We start from the raw sequence: 23,615 nt of genomic DNA, 5'->3' as shown, positions 1-23,615 counted from the left end.
GCATAGCAATAAACTACTATATATATTCTGTGTTACTAACTAATGCACACCTACTGGTTTCTTTAATTGTTAACAAATACTGGCAAAATTATGATTTTGAAATCTGATTTGTTTGAAGTCTGATAAGCCTGTAAAGTGTAAGTCCTACTTTTGTTTCTATACTCTAATGTTCTGTAAGCAATTAAGTCCCTATAAGGGCATGTAAGTCCTCATAGCATAAAATTCTCATTGAATTTGATGGCAAAATTCTACTGTGATTTAGTGAATGTATAGCAAAGATGTGTGCCGTTTTAATTTAGTCAATGGGACTGTCCCTCTTTATATTTCACGGAACTGTAAGATGCAAAGTTTTCTGAATTATAGCTTTTTTTTGTTTCTACAAACATTGCTGTCTTGATGGATGCATACAGCATGTAAGTGGACTTTTTAAAAATTACTTTAAACGTCTTGAAAACCAGTAGAAATTTCATGTTTTTCTCATTTGAGTTTGGAATTTTTTTCCTTGATTCTTTTAGGTTCAGACTCTGAATGAGCAGGACTGGGAGCGAGCCCAGCAAGCAAGTGTATTGGCAAATGTGGCACAAGCATTTGAAAGCGATGTTGATGTGTCTGATGTTGAGGATGACAGGGAGACTATATTCAGTTCGGTCGATCTTCTGTCACCAAGTGGTCAGGCTGATGCTCAGACTTTGGCCATGATGCTTCAAGAACAGTTGGATGCAATCAACAAAGAGATTAGGTATGGTCTGTCTGCTGCTAAGATTTTTATTAAAATGAGTTTCTGTGATACTAGAAATCCATTTTGTGTGATTACTCGGAAAATGGTGGTTGCCTACTCAACTTCTTCGTGGTGGGGTTTGCCAGAAGTTAACATGTTTGCTTATGCCTAATTGCTCATTTGTGGTTCTTTGTCTCAGTCCTAATTATGGCAGGGATTGTGTGTTACCAGTTTGACAGAAACCCCCACAGAGTGGTAATAGCAGTAGTTTCCCCCTTTTTTTTCAGGCTGAATTAGAAGATTTTTCTGGTGTGCCTGTTTTGCTGCTTCTTTCTAATGCAAAGTCAACCATTCTGTTTAAATGGTACCTGTTTGAATATTGTGTTCCTTTGAAATTTTTTTTCTTTTAGACTTATACAAGAAGAAAAAGAAAACACAGAGCAGCGTGCAGAGGAAATTGAAAGCAGAGTGGGTAGTGGAAGTTTGGATGCCCATGGCCGATTCCGGTCTATGAGCTCCATTCCTCCTCCCTATGCAAGTGGTTCACTTGCTGGTTCTTCCCCGCCTGGCAGTGGCCGCTCCACCCCAAGACGGATTCCACATAGTCCAGCCCGGGAAGTGGACAGACTAGGTATCATGACACTGGTAAGTATCCATTGACTTCAGTTTTTCAGAAGAGTGTTTCTTTTCTCTAGGAAATAAATGGGTTGTTTGATTTCCCCTTCCTCTCCTTCTTACTCAGCTGTATTTTTCCTTTCCCTAGGTTTTTCTACTGCTTCCTTTCAACTTCTTTAAAAAGTGAGATACAGTCATAATGATTAGGAAAAATGTTCAGAGCTCAAGTCTGTTATTTGGTCAACATCTCATGCCTAAGTATTCCTTCTGTTGTTATGGTCTTCTGACTCCTCTTCCTAGAGGAAATAATGTTGTTGGGTTTTTTTGAGCCTCTGGTACAGCAACTGGTTTCTCCCTCTGCTTTACACTTAATTTTTAGCAGTCCACTATTCCACTAAATACTCAGCTAAAAAGTGATTTTTATATATTGTGTCAATCCTGAAGATTGTAGAGGCATCACAGCTGTCCTAATGAGTGCTAGTGTCTTTTTTAGCCTATTAAGACAAGTGGGTGAAAGAAGTATCTGTTAGACCTTGTAGGTGATGAAACAGTAGCTTGGACTAAGCGGTTCAGTGAGTAGAGGAAGATTGATCCATTATTTTGATATCCATATGACAGATTAGAAGAATTAGTCCTTCTAGGAGTTGCTTTATGCATGTAAACCTGTCTGTAAGAACAAGGTTCAAGTTTTCTGCTTTCTTTATTTTTACATAAATATTAAGCAAACCTCACAGCTTCTCATATTTGGAATACTGTTTGCTAAGGAGCATCTTGGATGCAGGTATTTACTTGCAAGGACTCTGCAGATAAAAGCTCATTCTCTAGTTTAGCTCTATATACTTTGTCTCCAGATTTGCACCTGCATTTGGAAACTGTATTTACTAGTTCCACATGCAACATCATACTTACCGTACCTTCTTGTCTTAGATTACTGCACTTGTATCATGCCTGTACTACACCGTTCAGTAGGCAAGGAATGCTGCCATCACAGTAAGACAGAGGGACAGTAAATTACTTGGTTCATTTTTATCTCTTATAGATGTGTTCTAAACCAAGTATTTCTGCTGAATACTTTTGCTGGCCTTGTCAGATGCATGTGTACATATACCGAAAAGTCTATTTTTGTCATAAAAAGGAATTACTTTGCCGTAGGCTTAGAAAAAAACCCCAAAACATTACACTACCTGTGCCCAGGGTGAAGCGCTCTTCTTTTACAGAAACTAACAAATTTCAAAGGGGAGTACCCTGTTCCAACTTTTCACATTAACAAGCAGTTAATCTAAGTCCTTATCTTACAGAAAACCATACAAAAAATAGTAGCTAGATCAGAAGAATGGGTGTCTTATGCTAAAGTCTAATGTAATTGAACAAAAAATAAACTGTAAATAAGTCATTTTACATGGTAAGAATTGTGATGCAAGGCACTTAATTGTTTGCAGTTGCATTTGTCTGACATTTTGGTACCTGACAATTGATGTGTGAAAGTGTGAAAGCAAGAAGCTGTGCTTCTATAATTGCAGAACAAAAGCTTTCTAGAAACTTTTCGAACATCTACTGTAAATTTTCAGACTGAATGAGGGGGTTAGGGTTTTGATGTTTTAATAGAAAGATGCATTAGTTTGAGCATGATGGCAACATTAGCTTAATGCTACCTGCATTAGTGGTGTTGGGCAGTTCAGGTAGCTGAAAACCCCTCATGATTAATTAAAAAGTATGAACATGATAAGTAACAAAATCTCTACAGCTCTCCAACAGTTCTTGCAGACAGTTTTCATTCTCTATGATAAACACTTTCATTTTTATGGGTTATCGGATTTAGTAGATGAAAGATTCAGCATGGTTACAAGAAGTCTGCTGTACTTTGTCAAAGAACCTGGGGAGGGACTGGGTAATGTTCAAAGGTCCCTTCCAACCCGAGCCCTTTTTTGAACTTTTGATTTACTAATGTAGTACTTTATGTTCAGACTGAATTAATCTTTACCTGTTAATGCTGCATACTTAGCTTGTGTTCTAAATAGAAAAGTTATTAAAAGTTGTCATGTGTTGGGAGGAAACACTACAATTCCCCAGCTTCAAAGGGTACTGACTTCATTTTTTATTATGATCTTTTGAAATAATTTGTTGCCGAATATGGTGGTAATTATTCAATAAATCATCTCTGTTAAATTTTTCAGCATCAATCTGAATAGCTTGTTTATGTAACCCAGGGTTGCTGCCTTGCTCTGTGCGTTGGCAGAGGTGGGAAGTATGTAGGAAGTGAGATACAGTGGGTTGTCTTCTGGAGTGGATGGGAGGATAAAGTAAATGGTAGGCTCTTGCTCAAACATTCCAGCACTTCAAATATAGTTAAAAAAAACCCAAACCAGAACACTATTACTGTATAGAAAGCAGCTGTTGTTGGCACTCTGTCTTTCACAGTCATTAAATAGGGCTGCTTTTGATGCAATGTAGAACATAACTGCAGAAGTTGCTGAGGTGCCAGACGGGCCTGATGCAGACAGCATTTTAAGCCTCCTGTGGCTACAGTGTGTGGGTTATGTAGTTCAAGGCAAGTGTTTGACGCATGACTGGAAATCCTTTCGCTTTTTACAAGCAACGCCTTACACCTCCACGTGCTTTACTGTTTTCCTTGCTGAAGATAATGCACAGTTTGTGTGCTAATTTTCCTGTAGTACCAATTCATTCAAATATCTATGGTACTTCTGTCAATAACCGACTAGAAGTCTTTATTTTCTTTCCTTTGTTCCTTTTCTACTCTTCAGGGATACTTAAATCTGTGATTTGAAGAGCATTTCATGCTCTCTCTCTCTGTACCATTGCTGTAATTGTTACTTATATTCTCCCTGATATGTTTTGTCTGTACTAGTTGTTTCAGTCCATGCAACAGTTTATAATAAATATGGCTTTTCCAAATTTCTTTCCTTTGCATGCACCTATCAGCCTAGTGATTTAAGGAAGCACCGTAGAAAGGTAAAAATCTTTAGTTTATTTACTGGTGTGCCCTTTCATCTCCTTCCCCGTCCTCAAACTCATTAATGGGTAACAGGAATGTTAAAAAAAAGTATTTGCAGGGTAAACCTATAATAAAGCAAGACTATATGCTGTTTGATCTTAAGAGTAAATAGTTTATCATCTTACCATAAGTGTGGGTTTGTTTTGTTTTGTGTGCTTTTTTTGTTTATTTGGCTTTTTTTGCTGGTGTGGGAACTGCTGTGTTGCTTTCTGCTTGTAACCACTGTTATACAAACTTCGTGAAACTATATTTAATTTCAAAGGTCTGTTACTTCTTATACAAATAAGTCTCTGAAGTCTATTTCTGTCATTCAGACGTTAAGACAATCCATAGCTGCAGGTATGTAGGAACTGACTTCATAGAACTGGTAATCTTGCTAATGATTGTCTAAACACACAAAAGTGAGAATAGAGATGCCTTTCTTTTTACAGGACTCTCTGGTTTTCTTTCTCTGCGCTTGCTTAATCTGAAGTCAGGTACATTAGATTTATGGTGATGAAGACATTACTTCAGTTCTTAGCGTTATGAATCAATGGAAGATAAATGCTACTTGCTCATTTCATAAGCCAAGCCTGAAATTTAGTAGTTTGTCACTGAAAGTAACAGAAAATCCAGAAAGAAATCAAATAAAAAATAGGCAACTGCAGAGTGATAAGAGCAAGAGTAATCCTTTAACCCTGAAATAATTAATTTTTCCTTTCAGTATTTTGTGTAGCCTTGATATTGCAATCATATTTTGGCATTTCCAACTAACCCCGCAAGTTTCCATTCTTTTTCCATTAGTCTCCAGCTTCTAGAGAAGAGGTACGAGATGATAAAACCACAATAAAATGTGAAACATCACCACCTTCTTCACCTCGATCTTTGCATTTGGACAGAGTCCAAAAAGGAGCTTTGCATACAGTGAGCCATGAAGATATCAGGGACATAAGAAAGTAAGTAGCTGTCAATAAGTCAAACCTGCCAGTAACTTGGTATTTCACATTATCAGAATAAACCTTTAAAACTGCAAAGCTATTCAGCCTATAGAATTTTAGTCTAGATATTGAAGTGTTTCTCAGAAGTAATGAGTCTGAATACATAAATGGGTAATTATGTTACATAAACAGCAATAATACAGATTTTGTGAATGATAAGAAATGGCGTTATGTGAACAGTTTTTCTGGTAGTCAGAGTTCACTTCAGAAATGCAAGATGTATAATTCCAGTCATTTGATAGACTGGAATTTAGCTTATAAGTTCAGGTCTAAGTTGGGAAGCTACCATTATTTTGATTGATAGGTGTTCTTTTTAAAGTACCTCAGTGTCTGGGTTGGAGTCTACTGAAGTATTTCAAACTTCCATTGTCAGGAACTGATGTTGTCAACCCTGGCCTCTCTGAATTGCACTTTAACCACTTGAATTATTGTTTCTTAAGTTAAGAACTGACTTGTAGTTACATACTATGGTGTATAAATCTTACATCCCTTCCTTTCTTGCATGATTTATTTGTTTCCACTGTTTTTTCTGTTTAATGACGTGTTTTAGTAGATACGTTTCTTTTCATGGCTCGTTAAAAGCTGAAATTAAATGTCATTAGTGAGTTACTGAGCTTTTGTTGACTCGCACAGAAAACCGAACTTGTTAAACCAGTGAATTTGTTGTATGTGTGCTCCTTAATGACTCCTTTCTTGTAAAGTTCAACAGGCTCGCAAGATGGTCAAACAAGTAATCCTAGTAGCAGTAATAGTAGCCAAGATTCCCTTCATAAAGCCCCCAAAAAGAAGGGGATAAAGTCCTCTATCGGCCGCTTGTTTGGCAAGAAAGAAAAGGGACGACCAGGGCACCCAGGCAAGGAAACATTAGGACAAGGTTGGTTTGCTTTTTCTTTTCTGCACAGAAAGAGAGACGGTGAAAGACTCATTTTGTGATGTCTGTATCAGTGTGTGCATATTTATGACTGATTTTTTTTTTACGCTGATGTACAGCATTTTTTGGAACTAGATGACACTAAATCTTCTGGCAGGTCCTTTTATGAGGGCAGGGTGCAAGTTCAGATATTGCTGTCTTGTAGTCTCATGTTGCCAGGTTATTGAACTATTACAGATAGTTTTATGAAGCAAAAATTTCAACTGTTATCTTGGACGTGAAAGAGACTTTTGTTAGTATTGGCGACAACAGTCATGTCTTTGCTTTAGACCCAAAGGAACTCCTTTAAAATGAACCCAGTTGGTTTAGTAAATTCTATGTTTACCATTCTCTCTTGTGTAATTCTTTGCATAAAATGGTACCCTTGATGTTGACACCGCCCCTAAGTGATACGAGTACACTCAGAATTCATTTTGCAAGTGGCTGAAACACTTCAGATGGTTTTAGACAGCACTTATTTGACTCCCTAACAGTCTCATTTTTCCTATTTTCATACACCATTTCGATGGGTATTAATTCAACTAGAAAATTGATAGAGGAGCTTGGAGGTTTGGCTTCATACATTTCTGGTCAGTTTTACAAAAGTTTAAATACTTCTGTTCAGGAAGGCAGTGGTGATTTTTGACTTAGAAGTGGCCAAAATCGAGAAGATAACATTGCTTTTTGTTTTGGGTTTTTTTGTAGGTGGCATGGCAGAAGCAGATAGTTCCTCTCAGGATGCGTTAGGTCTCAGCAAGCTCGGAGGTCAGGCAGAAAAAAACAGGAAAATGCAGAAAAAGTAAGTTATTGAATATTTTTCATCCTCTGTTGTTAAGGTATTGCTTTGTTTAAAAAGGTCTCTTTTTGTATTGTTTTGTTTTCAGGTATTTTTGCCTATTATAGTGATGGCTAATATTCCTCTTTTTACTCTTTTTCCAGAACATTAATAGTAGTGTAGTTTGCGGTAACTTTGAAATGAATTTCAGTGCTGAAAGCTTATTTTTGAAATGCTGGAATAAAAAAAAAGACAAACATGGAGATAAAGTGGATTCTTATAAAACGTTCTTCAAAAATTGTTCTATTTAATACCTGCTTTGTGTCTAATTAATTTGGAAGATTTCCCAAAGTTGTCTTTAGCTGGAATTTTTTCCAGAGTGTGAAAGAGTTGACAGGGTAAAAGCATGAGATGTTCTGTACAGACATCTTTCCTGTTCCTCTTGCCTGTCCTTTTTGGCAGGTGACTCTGAAAGTCTTTCACTTTGTGTTCCTAACTGCTGCTGCATTCACATTTTTCACTTCTGTTTGAAGTTGTCTTGACCATACACCTATAAGCTCGAATTTTTAATCATTTATGACTGTTTCCTTTTTTATAGCAACTTTCAGATATGCAATTACGTTTGCCAAATCAGAAGACTTTTTTTTTCAGTGTGTCGCAGAAAATGTTTAGTTTAGTGTTCACTTTTGGGTAGCTATTGCATATCTTGTTCCCAGGCTTGGAAGAGATGACACAAAGATTATAATCATATTTAGTTTTCACTAAACCTTACTACTAGCAGAAGTCTTGACTCAATACTTACATGGTAATACAGGAAATACTGAAATGTATGGAAGTAGGATAAGACATTCTTTGCATTTTGACACCCAAAGCTGAGCCATATACTTTGCACTTCTGTTGCTTCTGTTCAGCTGTCTTTTACTTTGTGTCAAAACAGCTGACCAAGACCAGACTGTCTTTCTTTTATCTTCTGAAGACAGAAGGGTGAACGTTGAAAAGAAAGTGTTTCAATTTTCTCTTTGTAAGAGAGCTTGCTTGCAGTACCTAAGTTCTATTAACAAATAAGAATGATGCTTGATGACTGCTAATGCAAACCAGCAGTGTGTTGGTCTGAAAAGTCAGAATGGAATGTGGTTTTGTTTGTATAACGGAATGCTCAGCTGTTTTTCCTCAGACTGTTAGACTGAAGGCACTCATACATTATTATGATCTGGTATTTTCCCTTTTCCACAAAGCTTTAAAGTCAGACCATATCTTGGTTTAATAAATAGTTTTAGTCTGGTCATATCTAAATAGTGGTAGGCCCGTGCTTTGAACAATATAGATCTTTCCTGATACCAGCAATAAATTTAATTCTAGAGGAAAACAGTCTACACTGTTGTGCTTTAGTAAATGCAAAATATGCACTTGTAGATAAATCATGTCTTTTCTTTGTAAGCATTCTGCCTTTCAAAAATGTACTGGTATTACTGGAAGTATCCCTCATGGCTGCATATTGTTGCTTCTTTAAAATGCTAGTGTCTGTTAGACAAATGAAAATACAGTTTGATACTGCTTTGCCTAGCAATTAAATAGAGCAGGTGCTCGTTCACAGGAAGGTGCTTAAGATTCAGGTATTTCGGTGGGTATGAAACAAGACTGTATTGATGACAGTAACACATTGTAATGGTTACTTTCATTACTGTTACTGCTGACAGCAGAAGCAGGGCCCTTTGAACTTCCATGAGAAGCAGATCTTCCCATTGTAAAATTCCTAGCAAGATACTTTAATCCAGCTTATTCAGAATCCTGACAGGTATTCTGAACATAGGAAGCAATATTATTACAAAGCGCCGAAGATTCCTTGTTGCCTCCTTGGGGTGCTTCTTATCCAAAAGAAAAAGCAGTAAAGCTGCTCTGAATTGCTTCTCACTTGAATAGTGGAGGAGGGTGGGGTTAAAACAAATTCAGGAGGCTGACCGTTAACTAAAAATCCTGTGTTCAGTGAAAAGAATACCAGTCACCTGAATGGTTGGAACAGTGGCAGCTATTTCTATTTATAGTTGTCTCTAATCCATATTCGCTTGCTTATCGTTCTGATTTATGCATGCATGCCACAAACAGGCTGAGGGCAATATTCAATGTCTGCACTAACAAACACCTACTTATCGTTACAGAATTAAATTACAGTACACATTATTTGTCTGGTTTTGTATGCCTTTGAGTTCAATTTAATCCTAGTTTTATATTTTTCTTCATTGTTTTATTTTCCTTTTGTTTACGTTTTGATGTGGTAGTGCAAAATCAGGGTAAGTTTATGTTTATTTTATTAGGATTGTTGTGAAATTCTGATAAATTTCATGTGGATTTTTTAGCAATATATTAAAAGCTCTTTGTTCAAAAAAAGCTGAATTGTGAGAGAAGATAATAGATTCCAAATAATTTATTGTGAAAATGTGTTGCTGAAATAAATCCAGTGTCATCTAGTTCAGTGTGAATGCTGGTTTGATGTCTTGTCTTCGTTTGCTTGATGTGAATTTTTATAATGGAAATAAGAAACCCTACTTAGATGGAATTAGTTTTGTAATTTGGATTTTGAAAGTTGCTGAGCAATAGTAGATATTTGTGGCAATTAATTTCCACAGTAGTTGGTTTTCTTTAAAACCATTGCTCTTTGTTTACTAAAGTTGTTTCTAGTCTTTTGTTTATGCTGTTTGTTGTCTTTGTGAGCTGTACTGTTGTCAGTGTTTGCCACAACTGTGTGTGTGCTTTTCTGTGTACAACACAACAAACTTAATACTGTATTAGTCACAAAGGAAGGCAACCCTAGATTCTCCTTAAAAGGTTATACCCCAGAAGTTCATTACACACTTGAAATCAACATATAATAAGGATGTTAACTTCCCACTGATGCTCTGCCTGAAATTAGTCTGTTTTTACTACTGGTGCCTTTCAGGTTTTACGCCTTGTTATAACTCTGTCATTTCTATTAGCTTTGCTCACTTCCCTACAGTGTTTCCCTACTCTCATCTTCTTCCTAACCAGTAATCTTCAGTTCCATCCAAGAAACCTGGAATACAGTATTACCCTTTGGCTACAAGGTCTGGATTTATCTATTCCCATGCTGTCTTAATCCAGTTGACGCAGTGATGTTGCTCTGGGCTCCTATCTTTTCCTTGTGGGGTTAGGCTGCCAAGAGCCATTCCATAAATACAAATACTCCTAATGGTCTTTAAAGGGCCTTGTGCGTTCACTACTACATCAAGTACCTGCAGTTTTGCCATCATTTCTCATCCCATATGACCACAATTTCTTTGTTCTCCATGGCAGGCATTAGATGCCTTTTGAATGTGCCTAACAACAAGCGTTCCCTTCCTGCAGCAGCACATTTAGTCTCCCATTCCAAGTGATGTTCAGCCAATTTTTTATCAAGTCCATAGACATCCGTCCCTTGGTTCTGTCACATAAGAGTTATTCCAGTAGCCAGCAAGTCCTTTAACATTCTTATGTCCTTCAAGGTGCAGGTTTTATGCCATCTGTTAATGCTGCAAACACTACTGCGATGGTTTTTTCCTCAGAGATACGAGGCTGGATTTTGCACCCGCTAAAATGGTACAGTTGGATGGTCTGTGAAACTAAACTGGTGTGTCATTTGTGATCTTTACATTAGCCGATCATGTATCTCCAGAATGCAATGAGTTTCTTGGTGAAGCTGGAAGGAAATTGTTGGAAAAGTGAAGTTCCCTGCTATAGGAAAAAAAAAAAAAAAAATCAATGCATCATTTGCAGATAAAATAGCAACTACCTTTGAATTCTTCCCATGAGAAGTTTTGTCCCTCAAGCCTCAAGCTTTCAGGTTAATGATTTCCTATGCAAGCAAGTTTGTCTTTTCTTATAAACAAATTCTGTGATTAGTTTTCTACTTCATGGATGTGTTCTCTTTGGATCCATTGAATAATTTCTGCATAAAGTACTCTCATAAACATTTCATTCATCTTGTTTCTCTTTCAGCATGTTTGTCTCCATCACATAACCCTTCCTTCTGGCCACGCAATTCTTTTCTGCGTACAATACAACCCTGAGTGTTAAAGTTTGCATCATGAACACTTCTTGTGCTTTTGATGCGCTCCCTGTAACACTCATCTCCAAATGATTTGCTGTTTCATTGTTAACCTGAAGTACACAGGCAGACTTTCATAAAACTAGCAGAAATAATGCTGCAATTCTCTTACCTGCAGTACCCCAGGCAGCTCTACAAGCCGGGGGGGCTGCAGTGATCACATTCTCTCGTGGGGGTCATCCTTGTCACAACGGAGGCTACTTTGGGCATGTCTGTGTTCTTTCATCACTCATGGGCCTCCCTTACTGCATGGTCATGTTACCACAATGACTGAAAAGTAAGAGAAAGACACCGATTTTGAAGTTAAACTACTTGGGGAAGAAAACGTTGTATTCCTTTCTGTCAAATACAGTATTAAGCATTTTATTCTGCTCTTACCAAGCAGTATAATACCTTATTAATTCATTTTTTCTAGTGTTTTTAATCGTAATAAAACAAAGTAAAGCAAAACTGAGTATGTTCAAGACTAATGATTTCTGGGATTAATATAGTGTGTTCCACAGTAGCAAGAAAATAGCTGATCTTTATTCCTAATTTAGAAGTATATGTGCTTTTTGAAGTGTATACATATGTATTAACTTTTATGGTCTAGTCTTTGTTAGTAAAGCCTAGCTATTGAGCTGCAAACTGCTGAATGCTATTTCCACCTTAATTGTTGTGTCTTAAAATGGGTACATTAGAATGCTTATTTGTAACCAGTTATCTGGCAGTTCCTTCTTCCTGGGCAGTACATTTAATTAGCATGAACTATTGGGATGTTCTTCTGGAGTGATATGAATTTATTGATATGCAGGTGGAGAAGTAGTATCTATTGCTAAAACAGTTGCCAGTATATTTATTACTTCATTGGGTATTTTTTAGTTATCTTCCAATATAACGTGATGATCCTAGGTATGCTGGCATGGCTGAAAGAGCTAAGTACTGCGTATCTATTTTGCACTCGTAGCAAAGAAAGCTACCAGTCCGTCAGTAATCCCCTTTTCAAGATGTCCTGTGTGGTAGTTTTCTAGTAAACCTGTAGTATTGCTGCTTATATTAATTCTGCACTTTCAGGCATGAATAAAAAAAATAAAACATTGAAACCTGTCCAGTTAGGTGAAGCTGTTTCTCTAAACTTCAGAGGAGAGCAAGTGGAGACTTAAGCATATAAAACTCACTTTGAAAATCAGCTTAAATATGTTTTATTCAGATTTTATCCTTTTTTCAGACAGACGTATCTAAAGCAACATTGCATGCTTGTACTTGCAATGCTAGTTCTTGTCTCTTGGTTTTTCCAGTGTTTTTGACAGCTATTTATAGGGGTCTTGTGAGCTTCCATTGTTTCTGTAAGCTGAATTGTCAGCATTAAAATTGAGTCTCCTCTGTTTCAGAATAACAAAGAAAATGAGGCTGTCATAGGAGATGAAAGCTGAGTTTCAGTACACAGCCTTACAGAATATAATTGCCAAAGCGTGGCACTCTGAATACAATGGTTGTCTGAAGCTGTGTCTGAAATTCTGACAGGCTGCAATTCACCAGTTAAAAGGTTACTGTCTCAGTTTTCAGCCTCAAGAGCCTGATGGACATTACGATGGCATGGATACCTGGTTTACCTATACATTTCCATGAGTTTTAAATCTGTGTGTTGAGGAAAAGTGACTGCTTTGGTTCAGCCTAAGTCACTGAACAGAAAATTGCAGCAGTTGAGGATCTGACTGACAAATAAGCCAGAGATTTCCACTTTGTGCTTGCAGTATTTGGTTAGAGTGTCTGTAGCAGTTTCAGTCCTTGTGCTGTGGCTGCCTTAGTGGGTGTATCATATAAGGCTGAGAAAGGAAGAAGGGTAATTATTGGAAATAAGACAGTACATTGAATGGAGTGATTGAATTGTAACATCTAGTTACAACTAGTTTCTTTGTTATTAATAACTGTTTCTGTAATCATAGGCATGAGTTGCTAGAGGAAGCCAGAAGACAAGGTTTGCCTTTTGCACAGTGGGATGGTCCTACTGTGGTTGTGTGGTTGGAGGTAAGCAGCCCTTCCAAAATAAATAAATGCCACCCCCCCCTCCAGTGTACAAACTTCTAAAGAATTTAAGTTTTTGTAGTCAGGAATATTTTCCAAATTCTGCTTAATTTGGTTTTTTTTTGTTTCAGCTGTGGGTTGGGATGCCAGCCTGGTACGTGGCTGCTTGCCGAGCAAATGTGAAAAGCGGTGCTATCATGTCAGCCTTGTCTGATACAGAAATACAGCGTGAAATTGGAATCAGTAATCCTCTGCACAGACTGAAGCTGAGGCTGGCCATTCAAGAAATCATGTCACTAACAAGTCCATCTGCTCCTCCCACCTCAAGAACGGTAAGGAAAGTGATTCAGCATTAAACATCTTTTAGAACCATTAGAATTTCCAAAGCTTCTACTGTAAACATGTAGCTGAAAGGATTTAAGCTTCAAATAAGAATTGCTGAAGACATTACATTGTAGAGGAACACGTTATTTAAATGGAGATTGTTTCTTCCTTTCATGGAAGTTAAATGAAGGAATAACTACATTTTCATTCTTAAGGGAAAGAAAAGTATATGTCAGTGTAAGTATATAATCCAAAATATTTAGACTACATATTATTTGCCTTATCTTTTGGCCTCGAAAGAATTTAAAATACAGAAATAGTATAAACAGTTGTATAAAAATTCGTAAAATAGTCAGAGGCTCCTTTTAATCCATGTATAAAGCCGTTAATTCCAAGTAATGATTCAGGCTGTGTAAATTAGGAGTCCACCTGTCTCTGTGCTATAGTAAATTTAGACATCTATTGTTAGTGTGAATTCTCTCTCATGAGTGAGTCTGCCCTGCAATCTGAACTTACTCCTGAGATCCTGGGGTTACGTACTGGACTACAAATGCATTTTTCAGATTAGAGCAGAGTCAATTGTTTGCCCATTAATTGCATCAGTGTAAGCTATTTATCACATTCAATTTTGTTAATATCTTTGAAGAAAAGTGATCCATGTTAATAGGCTTTTATTCCATGCCATTACTTTCCATAGATATACCTATACTTAAGACTTTAGAAACCATTGCTTTTGCCCGTGCCTGCTCCTTACATGTACCGATTGCTTATATGTTCTGCAACCTCTCCTCTTTGTTACTGCTTTCCTTTCACTGGATGGGATTGGTTCCCTGTGGGGTCATATTAGACCACGGGAAATGTCTGGGTAACACATGAAGAAATGGAAAATCTTACAGCCACACAACAAACGGTCAGTTTATGGTGTTGCCACTTCATTCCTTAGAGTGCTTTTCCCACTTTTTGAACCTTTGAATCAAGTGCCCTTTGGTCTTTTTTCTTTTCTTTTTTTTTGTTTTTGTTATTTCTTTCCTCAAATTAATGCATTAACATTCTGGATCATTGCTTCTTCTAATTATTAACCTTGTAGCCTGCATCTTGATAGGTTTTTTTCAGAAGGGGGAAAAAAAAATCAACATTGATAAGATTGTAAACAAAACTTTCTAATCTGTAAAATGCAACTCTGATTTGATTAACTCTTTGACAAATTGAATTACTTGTGTGGAAATTTCTTCTCTCTGGAAAACTTAATAAGTAGATGAATTTTGAAACCTTTCGTATGAAAATGAGTGCCTTGTTTATTTTTTTTACAATGCATGATGCTTGCTTTATCTAGGATTTTTCAGTATGCAGTAGACTTAGTCTTGCAGTGCATCTTTAACTTTGATCTCCTTACTAAACTTAAATACTAATACTTATGTGTTCTTTTGCTTTTCTAACCACGTAACAGGAAGATGAGGAGGGAAGCTGGGCTCAGGTTGGAAACTTTATGTAATACTATAGAGTATTTGTAAAACTGTCACAATAATTAGAGCATGAAAGAATCTGTTTTTCCTTTGTAGCAGTTTCTTTTAATGAATCTTGGTGTGGCTTGGGAATTGGGAGAGGGGGAAACTACATACAAGCTTATCTCTGTGTAATACATACTTTGAAGATACACTTTTATAGTTGGGTGATTTAAATATTTTGGTGGTTCACCATTGGAAACTTGTGATGTTCTGTTAATAAAATATTTTACAAAAAAAGCTATGATAAGGATTTTTAATAGGGCCACTGGGGGCAAGAGTATTCAGAAGTTTTTCAAGTTATCCTCTGGCATACAAATCACCAAAATGCAGTTACTCTTCTTTAATAAGTACTATTGTATTCTATGCATTGAGCATATTAGATCAAAATTGAAAATAATTTAATGACATGAAGCATGGCATGTTTTGGTGGAGGGGATGCCTCTCTAGGAAGCCAGAAGACCAACAGAAAGTCCCTGTTCAGCCTGGCCACCATCACAGGTGTACTACAAGACAAAGTTAACCTAGATAGTTAAGTAGATTTCTGTGCGCTAATTCTGTAATCCGCCTTGATTAATTGTTTTCCCTTAAAGTGGCGACAAATCCTAATTGTATTTTCAGGGATTGAGATAGTTGAGTATTTTATACAGGGATATAAACAAAACTCAGGATTTGCCTGTGACCACTGTCTTTGGACAGCGTAAACTCTTCTTTCTTGGCTACCCTCCAGCTTAAACCCATTTAAGTCCCATTAACTATGTCTCAGTTAGTCATTTGCAGATTGTTAATGATAACAATTGTAGCTTGCCTCCCTTTTCCAAGAACAACATGTTCTTTCAGTCTGCTACCTAGCGATGGCTTGAAGAAATGCATGCATTCCTACGTGGGCTTGCTCTTTTCTAGATGATGTTTCCTCTAGAGGATAAATAAAGCTTTGGGGTTTTATTTGCCCAGTAAAAATGAGTTATTACCCTTGACTTGAAATAATGAGCTGCATGTTCTTGTTGCTTAAGAAATTATTAGATGCATAATTATAAACTCTCTTATTTTTAGAAGTTTTCTCCAAAAAATGCTGGATGATTTGCAGGTCTAAAATGCAGTGAGGGAAGTCTCCCCTCTCACCATCCCCCCACCCCAGCATTTAGAATTGCTTGTTCTTCAGTAATGGGGTTTTATTGTTTTTTGCTTACTTGATTGCGATCAGTTTTTGAGAACAGTTAAGAGTATTTAAAAAAAACAAACCAAACAAGCCTGCAGTTAATTTTTTTCATGTCATGTATTTATATAGTAATGTGAAAAGTAAAATATCCCTTCTCACTCTCCCCAAATTTCAAGAGACACAAAATTTTCAGCATCTTAACAAAATGACATTTTATGGCTCTTGCTATCAAAACACTATAGATTAGTCTTTTAAAAAAATTTTTTTGCCTATTTTTTTTATACTCTTCAACATGAAATACAATAAGGCAGATTGACTTTCTCATCTGAATATCTAAAATTGTTTTTCCTTATGAGGTTGACTTCAGAAAACATACATGTAGGATTCTGTTTTCATTGCTTAACTTTACAGGCTAAGACTTAAGTAAACATTGTTTTACTTTTTTTCTTTAAAACATATTGTCTAAAAAAGCTGTTGCTCTCCTTTTAATAAGCTTATTCCTTAATCTTTCAAAAACAGACGTTAGCATATGGTGATATGAACCATGAGTGGATTGGCAATGAATGGCTCCCCAGTCTGGGGCTCCCTCAGTATCGCAGCTATTTCATGGAATGTCTTGTTGATGCTCGAATGCTGGACCATTTAACTAAAAAAGATCTGCGTGGGCAACTTAAAATGGTGGACAGCTTTCACAGGTAAAGAAACTTAAGCTTGAGACCTAACTTACATAAAATGTTTGTTATCTCTAAGTGGTTTTTTTCCTAATTATTTTTTTTCTTTTCTAAACAGAAACAGTTTTCAGTGTGGAATTATGTGCCTCCGAAGACTGAATTATGATCGAAAAGAACTTGAAAGAAAAAGAGAAGAAAGCCAGAATGAAATTAAGGGTTAGTGCATCGTCTTGACCCCAGTCTGATTCTAATGTGTTTTCACTGATCTGCTTAAAAAATTCATGAGGAAATAAAGATATTAGAGGGGAGGAATTATTTATAAATAACCTTAAGTGTTACCTACAGGAGATGCAGAACCCTAACAGTGAAGCATGAAACACATCATTCGCCCATGCAGAGATGTGCTACAAATGCAGACACTTTTAAAACTCATGCTGCTATGAATCTTGCAATAAAACCAAATGCTTTAGGGTGAGGGTCTTGAAAAAGTTCTTGTGATTTTATATGATTTTATTGCTGTTTGTGGCTGATTATTTTTATTACCCAGCACTTTATGAAAAAATATCGAGGTGACTTGGGTGTTTATATTTTCCACATTCATGATTATTGAACAAGAAAGGAGGAAGAAGAAAAAGCAGTATGGGTACTCGCGGTGTATTTTCTAAGACTTCATATAGAAATTTTTCCCCAGCCTAGAGTCAGAAGTTTTTTTGGACATCTTGGACTAAAATTTTAGGGTTATCTTGTACACAATTTGCTTAGAAGGCTCTATGCTCGCACTTCCCCTTTCCTTTTAAAGTGTTGATAACATTGGTGATGGTTCTACTAAGTGAGTGGGAGACTGTTCCCAGGAATTGCAACTGACTGGCTCTGGTAGAACTGTTTTAGCCTACTGAATGGTATGGCTGCATCTGCTGCCCAAAAAGAATTGCTCCTTGGAACATGTAATTCTTAAATTCCTCCTGGGGGTTGTTTGGGAAGAATGCTAATTGACACAAGCCATAAACATGGAATGGATCATTAGAACGGTTTGACTGGTGTAGACACTCCTGAGTAATGTAAAAACCCTACTTGTGAGAACATAGTTCTTGGTTTGATGTTTGGGCTGAACCTGTAAAGGCTGCTTTATAATATTTTTCCTTGGAAAAGCTTGAAGATGAGAGTGTGCTCCTTGTGGAACTGTTACAGTGTGAAATGCCTTCTAGCAAACTTGTAACGTGTTTACTTCTACGTTCCATTTATGACTGTGGAGAAGCGTAGTAGTAAACATGCACAAGCTGAGGGTTAAGTCTGCATTACTAAACTGGGCACCTTCAGAATTTAAAGGTAGATAAAATTATAAAATTAAAAAAAAAAAGCTTTAACCAATAATAAATAAAACTATCCATTCAAATTCAGTAGGAAGCGTATGAGAAATTGCTGTAAGATTTTTCTTTTGAGTAGTAGATTTTCTTCCACAAAATATTTGATGTGTTGGGTGAGGTCCAGGCCACTAAGTGGCTGTGTAAAACAGAAGGTTCTGTGTTCCCCATCTGCATGAATGGTGTAGTCAGCTGAACTTGTGACTGTAGCCTCCCTCTAGGCAGGGAGAGGAGATTCAGTGAGGACTGTTCCTTGCACCCTTAGCAAGTTTGCAGACGACACTAAGCTGGGTGGAAGTGTTGATCTGCTGTCGGGTAGGGAGAATCTGCAAAGGGATCTGAACAGGCTGGACCGCTGGGCAGAGTCCTATGGCATGAGGTTTAACAAGGCCAAGTGCTGGGTCCTGCACCTGGGGCACAACAACCCTATGCAGTGCTACAGACTGGGAGAAGTCTGTCTAGAAAGCTGCCTGGAGGAGAGGGACCTGGGGGTGTTGGTTGACAACCGACTGAACATGAGCCAGCAGTGGCCCAGGTGGCCAAGAAGGCCAATGGCATCTTGGCTTGGATCAGAAACAGCGTGACCAGCAGGGCCAGGGAGGTTATTCTCCCTCTGTACTCGGCACTGGTGAGACCGCTCCTTGAATCCTGGGTTCAGTTCTGGGCCCCTCACCACAAGAAGGATGTTGAGGCCCTGGAGCGAGTCCAGAGAAGAGCAACAAAGCTGGTGAAGGGGCTGGAGAACAGGCCTTATGAGGAGCGGCTGAGAGAGCTGGAGGTGTTTAGCCTGGAGGAGAGGAGGCTGAGGGGAGACCTCATTGCTCTCCATAACTACCTGAAAGGAGGTTGTAGAGAGGAGGGAGCTGGCCTCTTCTCCCAAGTGACAGGGGACAGGGCAAGAGGGAATGGCCTCAAGCTCCGCCAAGGGAGGTTTAGGCTGGACATTAGGAAAAAATTTTTCACAGAAAGGGTCACTGGTCCCTGGCAGAGGCTGCCCAGGGAGGTGGTTGATTCACCTTCCCTGGAGGTGTTTAAGGCACGGGTGGATGAGGTGCTAAGGGGCAAGGTTTAGTGATTGATAGGAATGGTTGGACTTGATGATCCGGTGGGTCTCTTGCAACCTGGTTATTCTATGTTTCTGGTTACAAGGAAAACTACGGTATAGAAACCATCTGACAGTGAGCAGTGGAGTCTAAACATGCAGTTTTGTTGCCAATTCACGGCATTTCGTGCAGACCAAAAAGGCAAGGACAGATTAGATCACAACCTAAATGTTAAATAACAAAATTTATTGAGGGCTACTACTTAAGAGCATTTATGATGAATTGTGTGTCTCTGAAAACCAATCCTGATGCAAGCATAGGGGTGAAGAAAGAACAGTAATATTTTAGTTCAGAAAAGTTGCCTTGCTATAAATGGGGCAACTTTTTTATCTCCACAGATGTCCTTGTCTGGAGCAATGAAAGGATGATCCATTGGGTAGCATCCATTGGTCTTAAAGAATATGCGAATAACCTTATAGAGAGCGGAGTTCATGGTGCACTTGTGGCCTTAGATGAATCATTTGATTACAATGCATTAGCTCTCTTATTACAAATACCCACTCAAAACACACAGGTAAGCAAGTAGTTACGTTATGGCTTTTTCTTCCCTCTAGGAAGGTTAAAAATGCAACTGATTGGGTTTTGCTTAGGTGAGCGCATGCCCTTCTGTTCCCAGCTCTAGAAACTTTAGAAAAGTACTCTGTTATCCTATAAGAGAAGAACATAAAACTACAATTTTCTTACTGTTCACTAGCTGTTAATAACAGATCCGGTTGATACTTTTTTTAAACAAAAAATACTGTTTGAGTATTTTCCTCATAGCTCATCTTCACAACATTAGTCTAAAACTCATCATTTTGTTGTTTGCTAGTTTTTCTTCTGAAATAACTAAGTTTGAGCCAGAAATCATGAACTTTCACATCACAAATAAGGGAAGGGAGAGCTGTTAAGTCTTCCTTAAATTTTTAATAAGTGACTAATTCAATTGTAACTCGTAAAGTAGTAAGTTAGTTTATCAATCTGATCAAGTATTAAACTGTTTGGGTGATAGTAAGTTTAAAGAATTACTGTAGGTTACTAATCACTAAAATTTTGGAATTTATTTTCATTTCTTTCGTACTATAAACTCCAGGCTCGTGCTGTTCTGGAGAGGGAATTTAATAACCTTCTTACTATGGGCACTGACAGAAGACTTGATGAAGTAAGTTACTTGAGCTGTTGACACATTTTATGGTCCTAGGAACTTTATCAGAACTGTTAAAGAGGTTCAAGCTGAAATCTTTCACTTAAGCTGGTGACAGAATAGTGACAGAAACCTTGATCTTAGAGTTTGTAAATATGGCAGGTTTTGTGTATTTACATAACATAACTTTGAGTTTGAAAGTACTGAGATGATTTGCAAAAGTACATTTTTGGACTAAAACTATTGTGTTTAGTAACTGCAATATTGTATTTCTAAAGTGAAATATTGCTTCAAAGATGCAAGTGTGCTAAATAGGGGGGAAAGTGCACCTGGGTTAAGTTTAACGCACAAGTTTACCCAAGTGCTTAAGCAAAATACTGCATGGCAGTGTAGTATTTACTGCACTTTTTTTTCTTTCTTTCCCCTCACTATCACTTCCTGTAATTTGTAGCATGAGAAAGCATGATGGCTGTATCATCATTCCTGTAAGACAGAATAGAAGGTAAATAGCAGTTGTTAAATTAAGCCTCTGTATGTCAGGGTTTGCAGAACAACTTTGCTCATCTACTCAACTCATCACTCATTCTTAAGGAATATGAGGTGGCACTTAAGAATTATACTAAGTGATGAGTTACAAAGTACAACATGCTTTCTTAAGTGTGCCAAGCCCATGAATTTCCATAGTAACTGAACTGAAGAGCCTACACTTGAGCAACCGAACACAGATTGTTGCGTATGAAGGCATCTACTGCTGTTGCACCTAAAGCGTTCTGCAAATTAACTCATTTGGTGCCGATACACTTACTGAAGATTGTTAGTAATCCTTTTTGTGTCAGTAACAGTCCTATGTTTGTTTCAATCACTATTGATATTTGTCAATGTAACAGGATGATGATAAGAGCTTTAGGAGAGCACCTTCATGGAGAAAGAAGTTTAGACCAAAGGACATAAGAGGTTTAGCTGCTGGATCAGCAGAGACTCTGCCTGCGAATTTCAGAGTTACAACCTCAATGTCTTCACCCTCTATGCAGCCAAAGAAGATGCAGATCGATGGTATTGATTTTGTATTGTTTTAAGCATGATGCACTTTTTTTTTGCTTGAGATGACGGAGGAATTAAGTTCAAAATACCTTTTTGCTGCATAAAAGCATCTGCCTTGTGCATGGTTGTATATATAACACTGTGTTTAACCATAGAGCGCTTTATAATTTCAGGGAGCTGTACTAGATGTGGAATTTCTTCTTACTTTATTGGATTAACAAAATAAGGGTTATAGTTGGCAGTAAATTTATTTTAAGCTAGGAAAATAAAAAGGCATCTTAGTAGAAGTCTTTTAATCATATGATGCATAGTTTGTAATTAGACCAATGCAAGTTCCCCTTCTGAAATGCAGTAAAATCCATCTGACAAATGATGTCAGTAAAACTCCCTCGGAAGAGTTTGAGATTATTAAAACTTGAGTTAAAACTGCATTACCTCCACCTACAGTGGTCACTTAAGTATTGATTGTACTTGAAACCATTTGAATTCATTCATTTCTCTGTACTTAATGATTTATATGTGTGCATATGCACACACATACAGAGATGGATTAGAAAACCCCAAACAAACCCCAAAATCCCCACCTAGAAGTGGAAGTTGATCACCTGTCACATGAGATATCTTGGCTGTTTAAAAACATTTTCTTTAGTACCATGAGAACAACGTTTTACTGGAATTTGTTTTACATAAAACAAGTGAAAATGTATCTAATTGGAATGGGCAGAGTGAGAACTTCATAATCTGTCAGAGTTATCTCAGATTCTGAAAGTTGCTTTCATGAGTAAAACTCAAAGAAGCAACCTTTGCATCTGATGTTACTCTCTAAAATATGAGCTGGTTTACATTTTAATACTATCAATAGCACAAAATATTTCCTGGAATTCATCTGGAAGATGAATTCATCTAAGATAAATAAGTGAAGTCTTTACCCATGTAAATCCCTTTTATTTTTGTGATGTTAATTAAAAAAGAGAGAAGAAAATATATAAGCTCTATAAAATAGAAAATACGCTAGTTATAACATTACCTTTGCCTATATCTGTGTGCTAGTTGGCATACAGAGGGGTTTTTTTAGGATTCTTTTTGTAAGCCACTCAAAGTAGAAGTGATTAATGTAGAAACTGTAAAAAAATCTGCTTTTCTAACTTGTAACATTAGAATTTGGGTGAGTTCAGTTGCTGTAATCACGTTGCTGTGTTGAGTGTTTTTTGAAAACTAACATGCATGCTGTGTTCTGCATGTCTTCCCATGCTTCTTGAAATAGGCAGTGTATCAGGAACACAAAGATTGGATTCTGCTACAGTAAGGACCTACTCCTGTTAAAGCCTTCTCCTGGTGAGTAAAGTTGATAGGTGTAACACTAAAGCAGCTGTTTATGCAATGAAGTGTTAGGTATTTCAGTACAGTGAATTCACACAAACATGTTTCAGGCTTTCGGAGTAGAAAATAAGCTCTGAATTTTCAGTATAACAATGGAGACTATAAGTGTTTACATATTTACTTTTGTAAATATTGTATTTGTTTGAGTTTTTTTTTAAAAAGTCTTAAATAGTCCCTGCTAAATAGCTATGTAGAAGGTGTTGAAATAAAAGGCTGGATGAACCAGCTGGTGAAAGTGGGGAAGAGAACTAAATGGGGCATATAAAGGAGAGAAAATCATTTAGTGTGTGGCACTGTAGTTCACGTTCCTGATCTTTCAGTGTCCTTGCTTGGTCAAAGTTACCCCGCTACCATATACTTCAATATTGAAGTGTTGTAGGGGTAATGGCATAGTTTTCCAGTTCTTGGAATGCTTTATGCCACTGTGATTACTTAGGCGGTCTGGTTGGATTTGGCTACCTGCAGCCTGAATTTGGGTAGCTGTGAGTGCTGACAATAAAAAACAAGTGTTTAACACAAAGTACACATTCTGGTTTATGAAGGATATGTAGTCCTGGTTTACTCCAGGATTTGGAATGTTTGTTCTTCAGCAGCTTCTGCCGTATTTTCTCAGGGAACAGTATTTCTCTTGTTTTGCAAACAAGTCTGGAAACTATTTTTTTTTCTTCTACATTGGATTTAAAAAAAGAAATAAAAATCCAGTGAATATCTCTCACTAGCTGATGTCTTCCATGGGTTAGGAATTGCCTGTCTCTTCTAGTTAGAGCTTCTTCCCTTTCTTCTCACCAGTAACAACCCTACCAGCTCATGTGCTGGCTGCATTTTCTTCAAATTTTGAAC

The 23,615-nt window shown here is 37.3% G+C and overlaps 2 protein-coding genes across 11 annotated transcripts in view; one reads left to right on the top strand and one right to left on the bottom strand.

The window, feature by feature from the left end:
- The window catches only part of SHANK2 (SH3 and multiple ankyrin repeat domains 2), a 515,992-nt gene that overhangs the window by 84,259 nt on the left and 408,118 nt on the right, over positions 1–23,615 (bottom strand). The window lies entirely within an intron of this gene.
- Positions 1–23,615, top strand: part of PPFIA1 (PTPRF interacting protein alpha 1) — a 254,395-nt gene that overhangs the window by 32,206 nt on the left and 198,574 nt on the right. For 2 of the 10 annotated variants that reach the window (XM_069857387.1, XM_069857389.1), the window contains 16 exons: positions 516–739; positions 1,129–1,363; positions 4,274–4,303; positions 5,130–5,281; positions 6,025–6,197; positions 6,939–7,032; positions 13,033–13,114; positions 13,243–13,443; positions 14,283–14,345; positions 14,883–14,909; positions 16,616–16,791; positions 16,886–16,983; positions 19,570–19,745; positions 20,304–20,372; positions 21,242–21,407; positions 22,660–22,730. In XM_069857387.1, the coding sequence (XP_069713488.1) occupies positions 516–739; positions 1,129–1,363; positions 4,274–4,303; positions 5,130–5,281; positions 6,025–6,197; positions 6,939–7,032; positions 13,033–13,114; positions 13,243–13,443; positions 14,283–14,345; positions 14,883–14,909; positions 16,616–16,791; positions 16,886–16,983; positions 19,570–19,745; positions 20,304–20,372; positions 21,242–21,407; positions 22,660–22,718 (2,025 nt within the window). In that variant the 3' untranslated portion in view covers positions 22,719–22,730. The remainder of the gene's footprint in view (positions 1–515; positions 740–1,128; positions 1,364–4,273; positions 4,304–5,129; positions 5,282–6,024; positions 6,198–6,938; positions 7,033–13,032; positions 13,115–13,242; positions 13,444–14,282; positions 14,346–14,882; positions 14,910–16,615; positions 16,792–16,885; positions 16,984–19,569; positions 19,746–20,303; positions 20,373–21,241; positions 21,408–22,659; positions 22,731–23,615) is intronic. The other 8 variants (XM_069857392.1, XM_069857390.1, XM_069857393.1 and 5 more) reach the window with 8 other exon arrangements.

Source organism: Phaenicophaeus curvirostris, chromosome 5, assembly GCF_032191515.1.
Source record: "Phaenicophaeus curvirostris isolate KB17595 chromosome 5, BPBGC_Pcur_1.0, whole genome shotgun sequence".
Lineage (NCBI taxonomy): Eukaryota > Metazoa > Chordata > Aves > Cuculiformes > Cuculidae > Phaenicophaeus > Phaenicophaeus curvirostris.
The sequence above is the reverse complement of the archived record's forward strand: the minus strand, read 5'-3'. Positions and strand labels throughout refer to the sequence as shown.